General features: G+C 45.1%; 1 protein-coding gene across 5 annotated transcripts in view; it reads right to left on the bottom strand.

The window, feature by feature from the left end:
• LOC106751702 (spectrin beta chain, non-erythrocytic 2) overlaps positions 1 to 16041 on the bottom strand; it is a 62863-nt gene that overhangs the window by 42398 nt on the left and 4424 nt on the right. For 4 of the 5 annotated variants that reach the window (XM_014632729.1, XM_014632765.1, XM_014632746.1 and 1 more), the window contains exon 1: positions 342 to 512. The exons of the other annotated variant lie outside the window; for it this stretch is intronic. In XM_014632729.1, coding sequence (XP_014488215.1) covers positions 342 to 369 — 28 coding nt within the window. In that variant the 5' untranslated portion in view covers positions 370 to 512. Of the gene's footprint in view, positions 1 to 341; positions 513 to 16041 lie in introns of those variants that run through there. 5 annotated transcript variants of the gene reach the window in all.

Below are 16041 nucleotides of genomic sequence, written 5' to 3'. Positions count from 1 at the left end.
GACATTCAGGAAACAATTATGATGTTCAGAGCTTGCGTGTGATGCAATGTGAACTCGGGCGGTACTCTAAAGTGGACTATTAGAGAATGTTATTTCGCGGATCAAAGTCTTGACTCGGCTTGTCTTATCACCGCAGATAAGACGCAGGTGTGGTTATTATAGAATTATGTCTAACACCATGCACACATTACATTGCGATTAGACACCGTGCGGACCTAATTGCTCCTAACAACTGGGAACGATCCATTACGTAAACTAATTACATAACGAAAAAATATGCGCGGCCGGTGCGCAGCAACCGTTTATTTGAACGACGTGACTTTTTCGTCCCGCGTATTTACCAAAGTACCGATGATAATTGCGCTCCATCGTCGATGCTCTCCTGCACGGAATTATCCTGTTATCTCGTCCTCCCGACCGTAGAGGTGATTTTCATTCTCGATCTTTGCACCGAACGCGGCCGTACACTCGACGGTGAATCGCGAGCGAACGGTGACACCCAACTGATTCAGCTGCCAGTCGAAGACCACTGACAGGACTCTTATCACGTATCGCATATGTATTATGTCGGCCGGTACGTTTATATGGCAGAAGCTAAAGTACACGTATACGTGTGCGGCCATACATGGGCGTAGGAATAGAATTTATTGCATTTGAGCGTAAAGGAAGCGACGAGTAATCGATGATCGCAGATCGAAGGCGGTAGGGAACCGTTGCGATTCAACTGTCATTTTTATGCGCATGTAAAAGATGGTTTGTATATTTATTGTAAGAAATATATTTTCTCTATTATATAAGGAATATATATTATATCGCAGATATCTAATGACGATTAGACGTCTAGTTATAATTCTCCCTCGATCTAAATTTTTTAACCGAACGGAATTTGCGGTTTAGCTCGAAGCAGTAATGTCCGAGAGAGATTGATACACATTGCATAAAGTACACTGGACGATAAAACGCGATTAAACGGCTGGATTATCGTGCTTGGCGCGAAGGATACGCGATCGCACGCATAAAACTGGTAGGATACGTGGAACTTAACCCGAGCCTTTTAACCTAAAGTGCATGTTGTTAAGGAGATACTTCTTGCGGAATGTTTTTAAGTGACACGTACGTGACGATAAGCTGCGCCTCAAATTTGATGCCAGCGGGAGTCCGTGCGAAGTAAAGCGAATGTTAAGATCTTCAAGAACTCGCCTTGCCCTGCTCGGAAAGATTTACAATTCTTGACAGTGATCTTACTTTCTTTCTCTTTCTCTCTATTTCTCTCTCTTGTTACGTCTCGGTGTCGTTATTTCTGAATCTTTCACTTCGTGTTCGTTCCACGAATTAGAGAAGAATAATAATGAGCGTTGTGATAAAAAGAGAGAGCAGGCGCGATTTTGTGCTTGTAACGCGGAAGATGGTAACGCGGGACGACAGCCTTGAATATTTTGTGGAAGGTTGGCGATGAATTTTGATTACTGTGAACGATGATGTCACGAGTCGGGAATCATCGTCTGAAAAAAAAAAATATCGACGGCGCCGATATTACGGTTGGAACGGTAATTAAAGAGCGGTCTCTTAGTCGTGGAGCCGTCAATGCGGCAGGAAGCGCGGGATCGCACCGGAAATACGGCGATTGCGCTAAAATGGGGTCGGGTTTTTGACCAGGAGGCATATTCGGACAATATAGGACACTGTCGATCCAAGGCTGCATCAATGAACCGAGCGAATCAAATTGAATTCGACGAAGAGACAAACAGAGCTCGTTTCAACGTCGGCAAAATTAAATTAGCACAGGAAATTAAAGAGAAATAAGTGTAAATTAGCTTTCAAATAACGTCAAATATATTATACGAAAATGTATTCCATATGAGATCCAAGTTAAAATTAGAAAAAATTATATTTAACGTTTTATTTCCTAGTTTCGTCTCTGGCTGCGATGAATTTCTAACGAAATGTGACCTTGCAAAAATTCCTCGATGAAATTCCGCTGAGATATTTCGATATTTGGCTTCGATGTGATTATTCGATTGGCTCGGAACATTTTAGAAATCAATAGTCAAACACATGTGCGCGGTGGGGAAGATGCCGATACTATTCGAAAGGGCATTGTTGCCGGCAGGAAGCGCGGAATTGCACCGGAAATACGGTGAACGCACCGAAAGAGCCGTGAGGATCTGCAAGACTAGCGGACCAGGTGAAATCGGAGCCGTATTATTATCGACGCTCCTCCTGCCAGCGGCTGGAAAGTGCCAGCCGGTTCTGTTGACACTGATAGCTGGGGCAAACATTAATCCGTCGTCGTATCGTCGTACGCGCGTACGTGAACGAGTATCAAAAGCAAGAGTCGGCTCTCTTGCGGTGACTGAGCGCGGAATTCACACTGCGAATTTATACATCGCTCAGTCACCATTCTCGCCTCTCTACGAGAACGAGATTTCGCAACGATCACAGACATGATGTAATAACACGCGCAACGTAATCGAGTCGTCACGCGTGGAATTCTTGTGAAACGGAAACGTGTCTCGCGCAAAGTAATTTCGATCAAAATTCCGCTCTCGCGTTAACGTTCCGCCGAGGAGTCGAACGAACAGTCAAGCATTTCCTTGGGAGATATTATTTCGCACTGCTTCGAGAAAATGCCGGTTGTCGGATGAGACGGAGTGACATCTGAGGAGAATCGGAGCGACGAATCGAGAACCGATGATTCACGCGAGTGAAATCAAGTGTTACCCAACGCCTACTAACAATAGGTCGCGCCGTCGAAGTAACACTTTGACACCTAACGATCATTTTTGTCGCCAGACGATCGTCTTTATCGGCACCGATAGCCCAGGCATACGCTGATTCACAATTATACCGAAGCATGCGTACACGGAAACGGGTGTAATAACAGCTTCGAAGTTCGAGCGATATGACGGCATGCCTATATTTGGGTCGTGACACTGTGAGAATAGAAGCCGGTGACATTATTTTTTCTTTTTCAGAGCTCTTGTTTGCAACTATTCATTTCGACATCGGGTGCGACTCGACCTTGCGACGGACTGTGAACGTAACGCGAAAGCGCGTAACGATTAATTTACCGGGCGAATCGTAAAATCGGAAACAGGCGTATCGAATGAAACCGTTAAATGTCGCTCTCTCTTTCTCTCTTCCTCCCGCTTGCGTTACACCGCAAGATTAATATTTAATTTCGCGCCACCGTCACTCGCTCGTATACGCAGAGAGAGAATTAGTCGTACGAGCTAAACTAAGGACAGCTAATGTTATTGCTACCGCAGTTAAATTTATTAGCTGCACGGAAAACAAATATTTTCGCCGTCTCGACACCGATAAAAGGATTTGGTAAAATGTGTTAGAATTTGGTGAATAATATTCGCCGAAATGTTTGATTACCGCGACCAAATAATTTAGTTCCTTTTACTAAATATACGATATACAGAACTACAGTACATATGCAATATACGGAACTAAATTATTTCATTGCAGCAATCAAATATTTGGTCGACAAATACTCTGTACGAAATTTTAGTATTTATTGCCAAATCCTTTTTTCCAGTGCATCTCAGCCGCCATAGCTAGATTTTAACTCCTACGGTTAATTCTTCCTCTACTGCAGAACAGATCGCGCACGAGGAAAGATATATTCCCATTATTGCGCGTTGGTATCCTCCTTCGCAAAGCGAATGACGAAGCCCGTTGAGTCACCTCAACGCGCTCGCGATTATGTGTAACATCCGTGGTGAAATAATGATGGAACGAGAAAAAGAAACTTTGATGAAATCGAAGTATGATTTTCTCACACACACATACACGCGTGATCTTCCGCCGCGCGGAAATAAGTGCGATACAAGTACGTGTGTTACGCTGTGACGCAATCGTCACTCTCGTCTTGTTGAACATTCCACAATGACTATACGGTTATTCCTATCTCGCTGAGCATACGCGTGATGAAGACACGTACGTGTTTTGAAATGTCACACGTGGAATTGTCTACGCGAATCGCCCGTGTGTGTGTGTGTGTGTGTATGTGCGTGTACCGAACCACTCGATCTCTCGCGATCATCGTTTACGGTTATCCCGATTTGTGCGAAAAATTCGGAGAAGCGAGAGGCAACTATGTGTTATTAACTGCGATCGGCTTATCAGCCATCGAGGTAAGAAGTGCGACAGCCCGCGCCGGTGATTGATTTATTGCCGGTGAATCTAAAAGTGAATTAATTATACCTTGCAAAAACCTGCCGCTTCGAACGAGGGCGGTTTCACGATGCAAAAGCATCACGAACGAAAATGCGGGGACGCGCGCGCGCGCGCGGTTGAAAATAACGCGACCTGATATTCCCGCGAGAGCGCGCGACAACTATAATCTGTCTTGACATTTCACGGTTGGCGGATTAAGGCGAAACCGCGGGTAATTTGCACGGGTCGATCGCTCGCGAGGTAATTAGGCGAAAGCGCATACGTGTACTCATTAGAAAACGACATCAGTCCGCAATGTCACCGTTTATCTCTGCGGATCTCCGCCTTGTAAATTCAAATCCGCAGAAGTTTCGTTTCATCAATCTCTTGTATAAATAAAGAATTAATTATCGCTACATCGCATATTTCTTGTAGAGGTTTATAATTAACATTAAGAAAGTGTAGAGCTCGAAAGAAAGAGAGAGAGAGAGAGAGGGGGGGATACCGCGCGTTTCGTATTATTTCACTCCATTATTTTACTCCGCTATTTCAGTTCGAACGGATCGCAACGAGCGCAATCTCGCCGAAGGTGAAGCCGTATGCAAGCTCACGCCGGCCGCATAACGACCTTAACGCAGCTCTTCTAAGAGTTCGAAAATGCTTCAAGTGACTCAGCCGTTAGAGCGGAACGTTGCCGGCGGGACTTGCATACTCATCCGAATCCAGATTGCGCAATGAATTGCCGAGCGATCCATCGCTATTAAGACGTCACGGCGGCGTAGACGAAATCTCTTTTTAATGGCGATTCTAATCTCTCCCTGTAAATTCTCGAGTGTCGCACGGTGACTCACGGAAAAATTACCCCTTAATTATACATATACACACACACACACATATATATATGTATATATGTATGTATACGCCGAAAATTGTCTTAAGTTTCGCTTTTTTTTCTCGTCGAGAGGACCGAAAATTTATCTCGCGGCTGTTTTGTCGGCCTCCGCGGACCATCGAATTGGTATGCGAGATATCGTGTCGATAAGAGGCGATAAAAAACCAGGCGGCGCGCTAGAAAGCTATTTTGTGCGAATTAGATAACACTTCCCGTCGTTAATACTACGTGTTAGGTAGAACACACTGATACATTCGCATGCAAAGTTTCCCGCTGATTCTTCTCTCGAGAACAACTTCGCACGAAATTGCTCGGCATCTTACGTAACGCATCTTCTACGTTTTTTTCCGACGATTTGTCCGACGTAGCGCGATCTATCTCGCTAGCTTCATTTTTACGCGAAAGTACAGAAACTCGGCACGCGTTCCGCAATTATTCGCGAGCGATTGGACGAAGATAAAAGGAAAAGAAAGAAAGAGAGAGAGAGAGAGGGAGAGAGAGAGAGAGAGAGAAAGAGAACTTGAATTTATCTCACGAAAGAAACATTACGCAAAAGTTCGAGGATACTTCGTTTCTACGATGACTTAACGTCTCGCTGATAACATTGTCGGTACTTTGGTTTCCCGTGGCCAAATGTTTGCCAGAAGTGTGACGACGTATCCTGCAGTCTCTAAATATTTATCTTGCGTGCCCTGTCGACGAACAGGAGGACTGGAACATTTTTTTACTATCTTATGCCACGACGCGTGGGTATGTATCTAGCAATTAGATGTACACTGCGTTACAATTGTGCATCTGCGATTATATACAACGGATTACGGATTAAATATATTAGATGTGAATGCCTTTTTTATTCCGATGTGAGCGATAAAATAACGCTCAATCAGCACTGTCCTCGATAATATCCTTAATTAATCTCGATATCAATGCGGAACGATGGGGGCCTTTATTACCTTATCGGATGCTGCGCGCATAATTACACATCGATACGATCGATCCGGCCGCGTGGTGACTTTTACTTCGCCCTGAAGTCCTTTCTAATTGCACTTCAACGTTAATTAAGGCGCGGGAGTAACGCCGCCGTACAAGGCCAAAACGCTCGTCCACTTGTCAATCTGACCGCCGTCGGTGAAATTTGCGGCTGGAATTGACCCCAATAAGTCTACTTTATCCTCCCTAATTAAGAGACGGTTTAAATATCCGGTAAACAAGCACGAGGATGGCCTATTTGCCGAGCGTCTCGCGGAAGGTCGGCGGCGTTATTGCTTTTTCAGCAGTCGCTGAAACCGAATCTCGTTGTGCTCCATACATGCGCAAGTTATTCTCTCAGATGGGATCTATGTGAAAGTGTCACTAATTGAATCATTAAGACAATATTTCATTGATAGTAATCAGTGAATTATTTATTGTTTTTTTCACGGAAACACTTCTACTTAGCTCTTTCGTTTTATACTTCACTGATCTTAGCCAGTGGAAAACTGCTGGCTATTAAAAATCTACAGTTCATGTGACGTATTATAGATGTCACGTGTTATAGATTTTCAATACTGGCAGTGAATATCAGTAAATGCAGCTATGGAAGTGTTAAACGCGAAGAAGATATACAGTCGAATAAATTAAAATATTGATCGCTGCGAGGCGCAACAACAGCACAAGACTCCCTCCTCGCGTGCGGCGATAACACGGCACCCGACTTGATTATTCCATGCAAGAAGCTGCGTCCCACTTAGCGACGTCTATTATCGGTTATCGTGCGTCGAGAATCGCGGCAATCCTCGCGTAATGTATACACAACGACTCGTTTATTACCGGCTTCGTAATCTCCGCATTCTTCGCAACGGGGAGACAACGAATTCCCTGTTGGATGCGCTGGGAAATACTTGTTACGGTAATCGACCAGAGAAGGAAGGGATAATTGTTTTACACGAACTTTATGCCCCGAGTTGATTCAATCCGAGACGGTAATGCACATATCTAACGAGCTAAATGAAAAATATTACCTTCTGAGAAGCAGTTTTCCCTTAGATTCTAATCGCAAGCAGAAAACGGCCGTTCTGTTGATTTTATTTTTCGTTACGCGTCGAATGCGTGACGTAAGAGTCAAGTGGAATGAGAGTACCTGGAATGAGAGTACAGACATCTGTGGCCACCATGTTTGAGTTAAATTCCGCTATGACTGCGAGACTATTTCTTTTTTGAGTGTGGAAAGCAACCTTTGACATATCTCAATCGGAAGCTGACCCAAACATGGCAGAGCCAGTCAGAAGTACAATGTTTACACTCTTATTACAGGTACTCTAAAAGCAAGTCTGCGCACTGAAAGAGGAATTTGCTTACATCGTCGCGCGTCAGTGCGGCGTGATTTACGCGTCGAACATGAGCGTAAACGCGGCGATTCCTCGCTCGCGCGAAAGCCGACGACCGGTCGGTCGGTCGGCAGGCGTTGTGTTAATAACTTGTTAATTTCACGACGCGCCGCTACCGTAATCGCTTAATACAAACAGACCCGACATGCGGATTATACGCGGAACAAGTTCTGAATGGCGAACCGTACATTTTTCCTCGCGCCGACTGACGGTTCTCTCTCTCTCTCTCTCTCTCTCCCTCTCTCACGGGGAACGCGCAAAAGTTGAATAAGCAACGCGCGCAAGCGCGTGCGCACGAGGTGAAGGGCGCCAACCTCGTGTCTTTTCCGGTTCTCGTTTAATTGCCGGGTATTGTATCCTTCCTTGGAAATCACGATCGATCGAGCAGCAGAGCAGATAACCTATAAATAGCGATCTCGCGACTCGCAACTTCCAGTGACCTTTCCTTTTCTCTTTTTTTCCTTCTTGTCTTTTTTCTGCCTCTCCGAACTTTTTCGAGAACGAACGCGCGAGGCAGAATTCGAGGGGCGTAGTGTAACATTATTCCGACTTACGACGCGACGATTAAGTTTAATTACCGCGGAGAACGACTTCTCCTTAGGCGACTTTATTACGGCGTGTGAATGAATCATTGGTACGTTTCCTGCAGACGTTAAGAATCGCGGCTTTCACGGAACGCATTAAGTAACGAAGTATTGCGGGACTTAAGGTTCCTGTGTTGTATCACAAGGCCCGTTTAAGCCGGCCAATTACCTTTCCGCGGTGCTTAACGAGCGCAATGAGCGCGCGGAATTAATTAACGTATATTTCTCTTCTGTTTTTTTTTCCTTTTTTCATCGGGGAAGCGCAGTCGCATGCATCCGATGCGATACGTATCAATTGCGTAATTTATGCGCGCTTCGCTTTAATTGCGGTTGCATTTTCGTCGAGAGTTTTTCATCAAAACCGAGCATATACCGTAAATCATACCGTAAATTATTCGAGTCGGTGGAAGAGCGAATGGGTCACACGAGGGAGAAAGGGGGGGGAAGGCACACATGAACCACTGCGACGACGAAAGTAACGGAAATTAAAGTTTGCGATACGATCGATCGAACGGCGCTCTCGACGTGTCCACTTTAACGAGATCTTCATCCACATGTTTTCGAATAACTGTTTGCGTAGAGGAGGGGAAGGAGGAGGAGGTCTGAAACAGAGGGAGACGGTTCACGATCGAATTGATGCTCCATTGATTGATATATTGTTGTAGGATATGTAAACGGTTGCCGACGGGGTGTCTTCGGTGAATATCGCCGATCGACCTGAATGGAAGATGCTATTTCACGAAAACACAGTAGAACATAATATGGGGCCGGGTATCTCGCCGCGGTATCTTAAGAGTACACGATGCGCACGCACGCACGCACGCACGCGGAGAACGCGCGCCGACGACGAGGTGTCCTTTGTAAATTTCGACTTAATGGCCTTTACACTCCCACGTGCCACATTCGTCTTCTTTCTTTTTCCATTATGCGAGTCGCGCACCACCCTAATACCTGTTCGACAGGGCTGTATTTACCGTCCCATTGTACCTGGGCCCCCTCCGGCTCCGCTTATGATGTTCCATCGCGTGAAATGAGCGCCGTTTCGTGAGCGAAATTCCAAAACTACGGAAAGGTATATAGGTTTAGAGGATTCGCACGGGTTTATGAAATTCACGGGGGATTCATGCAGTCTCACGAAGCCTTTTCTTCTCCCCCCTGTAACAATTGGATTTCATAAAAATTCCACCGTCGGTTTATGCTCAACGACACGTTCCACAAGAACACTAAGATTAACGCTTGACAACGGCTGCTTAATCTCATGATTTGATAAATTAGCCTAAAGATTGCGAAGACGGTTCGCAGAAATTTGTCTCACGGACATTTTTAGATAGACATCGATAACAGATCCTTGAGATAAAGCTCGAACAACAAAAAACACCCCGGTCGCGTTACAATTCTTTTCCACTTCTGATGACCCTTCACGGTTTTGGAAATTAATTTTTTCCACTTATTTATTTATCCATTTATTTTCCGGCAAATCATCCCTTCGGCACGTCAAACTTATTATAAAGGTAACGCGTTTAAGATAACTTAAAGATCTTTTGATAGATTCAGATGAAAATAAAAAATATATAATAAAAATCTACTTTACTACTGAAATGATTTGCAAGTAATCATAATCGATTGATTTACATTTATCATAGTGCAGTATACTTTTACATGAAAAAGTGCATACTTTTTACGAGGCCTAGCGAGAACATTAAATGCAAAAAACCTCGAAAATCGCTTGTTTACCGATTACGAATTCTGTTATTGCGCAAAGTGCGCTATCCTAAAATTTCAGCTGCACACGTCGAAGTGTGAAATTCCGCTCGCCAATATGAATACAATGGCGAGCGGGATAATGCGAACGCGTCATGAACAGACAGTTTCGAATCCGACGAGCGGAGAATGTCGAACGGAAGTAGTCGAGCGCATCGATAATTCGCCGAGAATCGGTACCCCATGTGGCACGACCCGACGTCATCATCGTCCCCTTGTTGTACGACTAATTGCAATTAGCGAGTCCGCCGGTGGAAGCAGGTCGCGCACAAATGCAGAATTAACGAAGCGCTTTCCTAACAGAAATCTGGACTAATGAAGTTCCCCCTCGTACAATACAGGACATCTATGAACAGCTTCTAATCCACGAGCGTTCATTAGGTTCGTTAGGTTAACAATACCGCCGCTCTCGGCCGATTTCGATTCACCCCAATATCCACGCTTCGACCTGCTTTGCGTATTCAAATCCGATTCACACCGAACAAATACTCTTTATTTCTTAGATATTTTTTCTCACGAATATGCGCGCAAAATCCTAATTAGTGTTGCGCCACTACATATTAAAGCTATTATGCCGGCTATCTGTGAACGTAGTTAACGGATAGGTGCTGTTGGTCATGGATGTTCTGAATAATTATTTCTTCTCTCTCCTCTCCCTCCCTTCCCCTCTCTCTTTCTCAGATGAAGCCTCCAGCGATGATCGTTTAATTTCGACTCAAGTAGGTATCGACGTACGCGCGGAAACGTAGAAAAACAGCTAATAACACGTCGTTATTGCGAACGGCCGTGTGGGTGCTTAGGCTAGAGTGAAAGTGGCGAGCACACGCCGCAGATCGTATCAGGCCGTATAAAAACGATTCTGCCGGATGAAGAGGCTTGTACGTAACACGCACGCACGTATGTGCATGCCGTTACGTATGTGTGGTACGCATGTTGCACGCCAGGAACGTCTTCGAGCCAGAGGTCGGCAACCCGCGGCTCCGTTACACGCGCGGCTTTCTTTATTAATTAAAAGACATATACGCACGCGGAGCGACCCCGATAAGATATCTATCAATCTTCCCTGAGGCGCTCCTTCGAAAACTACGGGTAAGTAGGAGTACGTGTACCAATGATCCCGATTTATGCGCTGATTATCCGCGATCGCCGGCACAATGATAGTAAGTCGACAAAGTTATCGGCCGAATGATCGAATATCATCTTATACCTTCGTTGTAAATTACGGATTATTGTAGCATCAGCGGGGATCGCGTTGATTAGCAGAAACTTGATCTAACTCGATCCGTTATCGGGGTGTCCATGATGGATGCTCGAAACGTGTTGCCACACAGAAAAGAAAGCGCTAGAATCCAGCAAACGTAATTACCTGTTTTGCAGTGTTTTAAATCAGGTAAAATTTTTATCAATTTAAGTATATTTTAGTATCTCGTAGTAAATATTCACTTGAATACAGCAGTACCTTCATTTGTAAATGAAGTTTTAACACGTACAAATAAATGTCTAATTAAATGAAGGAAATATCATATATCGTATGCAGTCAATTATATTTTTATTTCTAGTAAATATTTGCCAAAAAGTATTGCAGTGACTATTTTATTTAGATTAAGTAAATATTACTCGGACAGTAGCACTTTTTTTTTCTCAGCGCACGGACACGATGGATTTTCATTGAGCTTCTTACACGGGTTATTGCGACGAACGCTGAGCTCGGCAGCTCGCACCTGAACAAGACCAACTGCGAATCCGTTAAAGAATCATTAAACTGTCTATCTAAAAGCACGATTCATTCGTCCATGCACCATATCTCCCGCGATTGATGATTACACGATCCACTGCTCGCATAGGAAGCATTCGGGCTTCTCCCCCCCCNCCCCCCCCCCCCCCTTCCGGCGTGAGGAATTCCAGCGATTTACCGCTTCGAGTGATCAATCTAGTTAGATCAGCGCCGATCGATCTAAATTTCCGCTCCGTCGACTTAATTCCCGCGGAAAGTTTCTCGCGTATACCGGACGCCGCAGTTCGAATAAGGCTGCACGCGCCAATGCGCATTCCGCGCCGAACGTCTCTCTTCGGGAGAGAAAGAGAGAATGAGAGATGCATCCGGACGGACCGTTAGCTTTACGTGCATGCGAACAATTCCGCGGGATGATACAGTTACGAGTATGCGCTTTCCCGCATCGCCGCGCGTGTCAAGCATCGCTGCCGCTCGAGAGACGCGCTCAGTTTCGCGCAGCGATACCACGACTTGTGTGATATCGACGACATCTTACGGTACCTTCGGACCTCGCATTAATCGAAGAACAAAGTTTAACGGTGAACGATCGAATTCGATTCGATTGTTGAGTGAGATTTTTCAGTCTGAACTAAAAAGGCTAATAAAAGCCGACGCAGGTAAACACTTACGATGAAATGAGAATATTAATTCAACTAATTGGATGTACAATAATACTCTTCAAATTAATGAGCACTGTTGTATACCTGATTATCAATCAGATTAATGAACACTGTTGCATACATTAGTTGGCTAATTGGCGTTGGCTCTCACTGGCCTTTTTAATTCTAATTGTATATCTCGAGAGCCTTGAACGCTTATCAAATTTCTCACTTGATTGCATTTGATGGGATATATTATTATTTAGCAGCTCGTTGAATCGTTGAATCTCGAATTATTATACGGATAAACATAGAATTCTTCTCTCAAAGCGTGCGACATTTTTTATATCTTTAGATAAAATCAATACACTATTTTCCCTCGTATCTTAAGTTGTCTATTTAAAAAAATAACCGTTTTCTTGGCACTTACGCCGTTCTGTATCGTCAGTTCACGTTTATCGGGATCGACGGGAACCGTTACCGTTAAGTTATTGCACGCCTATAAATTGTCTGAATTATGCATTAGCGACAGCGCGATTCAGTCTTTCGACCGTGTCGCCGCGTTTATTCGTTACTTTATCGGCTCCCGGAATACCGCGCGTTTGTCACCGTTCGTCGATTTGTCAGCCGACGACGCGGCGTCGTTAATTACGACGCCTGAACGATTACGACGAATCGACCACCTGTTCTCGCCTATTCTCATCGGCACGCGGCGCTACAACGTGCGCCGTCGATTTCCATCTCGCGTTTGCATTGAATGTGTTTTTTTTTTCAGACGGCCTCACTTCGCGCTAAATATGCAGCGGGAATGTGGGTTATTCCCACCTTTCGCAATAGTATTCTTCTCTGCCCCTCTCCTTCCGTGCTGTTCGTCGCTATGAATTCGTTTCATTCTTCTCCTCTGCTCTATTTTTTAAGGTCGGGAAAAGTCGACAAGTCGAGCGAAGCAAAGATTTCTCGTCAAATTTATGAGCGGAAACAACGTACACGGTAGAAAATTTTGCGTTTAAGACATTTCGCTGAATTTCTGTGTTACTTTAACAGAAGGAACGTGTTAAAAAGTATACAAACATAAATGTTAAATTAACACATTTACCGAGAGATCACGAGAAATCTACGCTCTCGAAACATTCCAAAGCTTCGTGGTGGCGGGATTGTCAAATTGTTAAATTATCAGATTGTACGCGCGATATGTATCGAAATATATCGCACGAATAATAGCCCGTATATAATGCTTCGAGATCCTCCATTGATACTTCAATACGATTTCGATGGAATCTGCAGACTTAATGTGGAGGCAAAATTTGACCGCGGGAAGAAGCGATGTTTTAATCATCGGCACATCTTATTGTAACCGCGCGAATGATTTCACATGATACCAATTACGATGGCGAGACGCCAGACCGGGACCACATGTGCTTTCATCGGCACGTCACACGAGTCGGTGGCGCACGAGAAAAAGTCTCCTGCCAATGAAGCAGCGAGTTTTTGCGGCCAAGTGCCACAGGAGACTGTCAATTCGACGTCTATATAGAGCCTCGCTCGCTAAATATCGTCTCAAAAATAGGTAGTTCTTTTTTTCAAAATTTTTTACAAATTTTGACACAAAGTGGAAGCCAACTTCACAGTCCGCATCTTCTCGAATGTACACGGTATCCGTTGTTAAAAGAAACGCGATAATCGCAAGTCACTCGGCAGTAACCCGTATTTCTCGTTTCATAGCGTGTTGTAAAGTATACATAATAAATAAACTCTTCTCTCTCTCTCTTTCTCTCTCGCTTCTTCGTTGCGGCCGTTGCGAGACCGACAGCTTACGACGCATCGAACAATGATTCCCAGTCTGACGTCACGAACCTTAGGTAGAAAGCCGACGAGAAAAATCAACATTCCTGCATGTGTCTTGGCAGTTTTACATTCACCGTCGTGTCGTCGGCGAACGGCTTCAACCTGCTCGCGCGAGCCAAATGAAGCGTCGCGCTTCTTCATACTATATTCCGTGGTCGTGCGCGCTAAGGGTCACGTTGGTAGGGTCTCGTCGCTAATTAACCCGACAAGGTGTTATCGCGAAGCATCGTGAGGCACCCCGAGCTATTATCCTTCCGGTACTCGTCCCGGATTCTCGGCCGAAAATATGCGCGTCACGCATGAACCTGACGCCGTTCGTCAAATAGCTATACGGCGCGCGAATTTGCACACGACGACGACGACGGAGTCGTGATAGCGTGATCGTTCAAATGCGACGACGCCTCTCTCTTTCTCTCTCTCTTCGTGGCACAGCTGACGCAATTGCGACGATACGTCGCCGCGAAATGGCACTGACAAAGCCGACGATAATTCGTCATAAATTCGCCTAATCCTCCGGGAGATAACGTATCGGGAGGTAAATACGCTCATGCGAAACGAATTCCTCTCTTTCTCGCCGTTCCAGCGTTCGAAGTTATTGCCACTTGACTCGCCTCAGCGAAGTGAAAGCATTCGAGAGTGTGTATCATTTGATATTATTAAATGCCTGTCGGTATAAACACTCGGTAAAATCACACGTCGTGTCTCTCGAACGTTTACGCATTCTTGTTCGCGTCGGCAAAGCGCGTTAATTAGACTCTCGCGGAAAGTCGCTCGTAACACGGAAAGAACAAGCCCGTTGACTGAATTTCCTCTCGTTTATACAGGAAAAAAGTCAATATCGATTCAAGACTCAGGTTCTCATAAGCGGGAATATGTTACTTTACACGAAGAGAAAATTTGCTTACACGCGAAGAAATTCTACATAGTTCCATTAAAAAATATATTCTTGTCCACACGAATATGTGCTCTCAGTCGCGGTAACAGAGATATCATTTCTTGATCTCTCGTCACCGGGTTTTTCATCTGGTCGCTATTCAGTTGCAGGAAGTTTCTCCCCGTGTAAGTCATTAGATCCGAGCACCTGATTATGATGATTATGGAAATGCTCGGGAAGGTTGCCGGTCGGAAACCTTTTCGAACGGTTCCACAATAGGTGACCGATAGTTATCGATCTTTCGCGAGCGTCTTTCTCAAAAATACAGTGTTCAGACGAGAATCCTCGCGGAGTCTTTCCGGAGTCGCGAAGATTGCGGGGGAGGAGGGAGGGGGATAAAATCGAGTGCTCGGTCATCCGGTGGCGCGGATCACGGAGCGGATTGCGAGAATTGGCGAAGAGCGACGACGAATCGCGCTTGGATTCCCGGCCGATGGTGGTCAGGAATCCCTCGCGCGAGATCGATGGTCGTTTTCGCGAGGTCGCGGGTTTATCGTGCCTCCAGGAATGCGCCGTGTGCACGTCTAATGGAAGTACGGTGGTCGCTTTCGAATCCTTCGGAATTCCGTGTCGCCGCCGGCCGTATCCCTTCGACCATAAGTCACGACGAACGGTAACGAGCATTCGGAATTACTCCATTATGTAATCACAGCGCCGCGCGGAGCAATAACACCGTCGATGAACTTGGCGGCGACGTTGATTAATGAATCGCCGCCTATCGGGTCCCGCTTAATTGGATCACTCGCTCGAATTCCCCCCTCGCTCGTCAAGTTTCTATCGTTGTCGAAGACGATGTTCAAATTTACGAAATAGCGGCGAGTATTATCATATTTCGTAACGGTCTTCTGTGCAGTAACGAGATAACGCAAGAAAGAGACAGAGCACGCTATTAGGATTTATTTAAAATTCAAACGTGCGGATTTTTTGTTGGCCTGACGCGTTGTTACATAATATAGCGATTTTAACAAGACGGAACGAACGGGGACGGTAATGATAACTCGATAGCTCGAGCAGTGCGCGCGCGTTGAAAGTAGTCTCGATAGCTTGCCTGACCTTTCTGGCGTCTGGAATCCGACGTAAGAGAACTAATACCTGTCTCCCGGTATGTTTATCAACAAT

Source organism: Dinoponera quadriceps, unplaced genomic scaffold (assembly GCF_001313825.1).
Source record: "Dinoponera quadriceps isolate SergipeBrazil2010 unplaced genomic scaffold, ASM131382v1 scaffold141, whole genome shotgun sequence".
NCBI classification, from domain to species: Eukaryota; Metazoa; Arthropoda; class Insecta; order Hymenoptera; family Formicidae; genus Dinoponera; species Dinoponera quadriceps.
The sequence above is the reverse complement of the archived record's forward strand: the minus strand, read 5'-3'. Positions and strand labels throughout refer to the sequence as shown.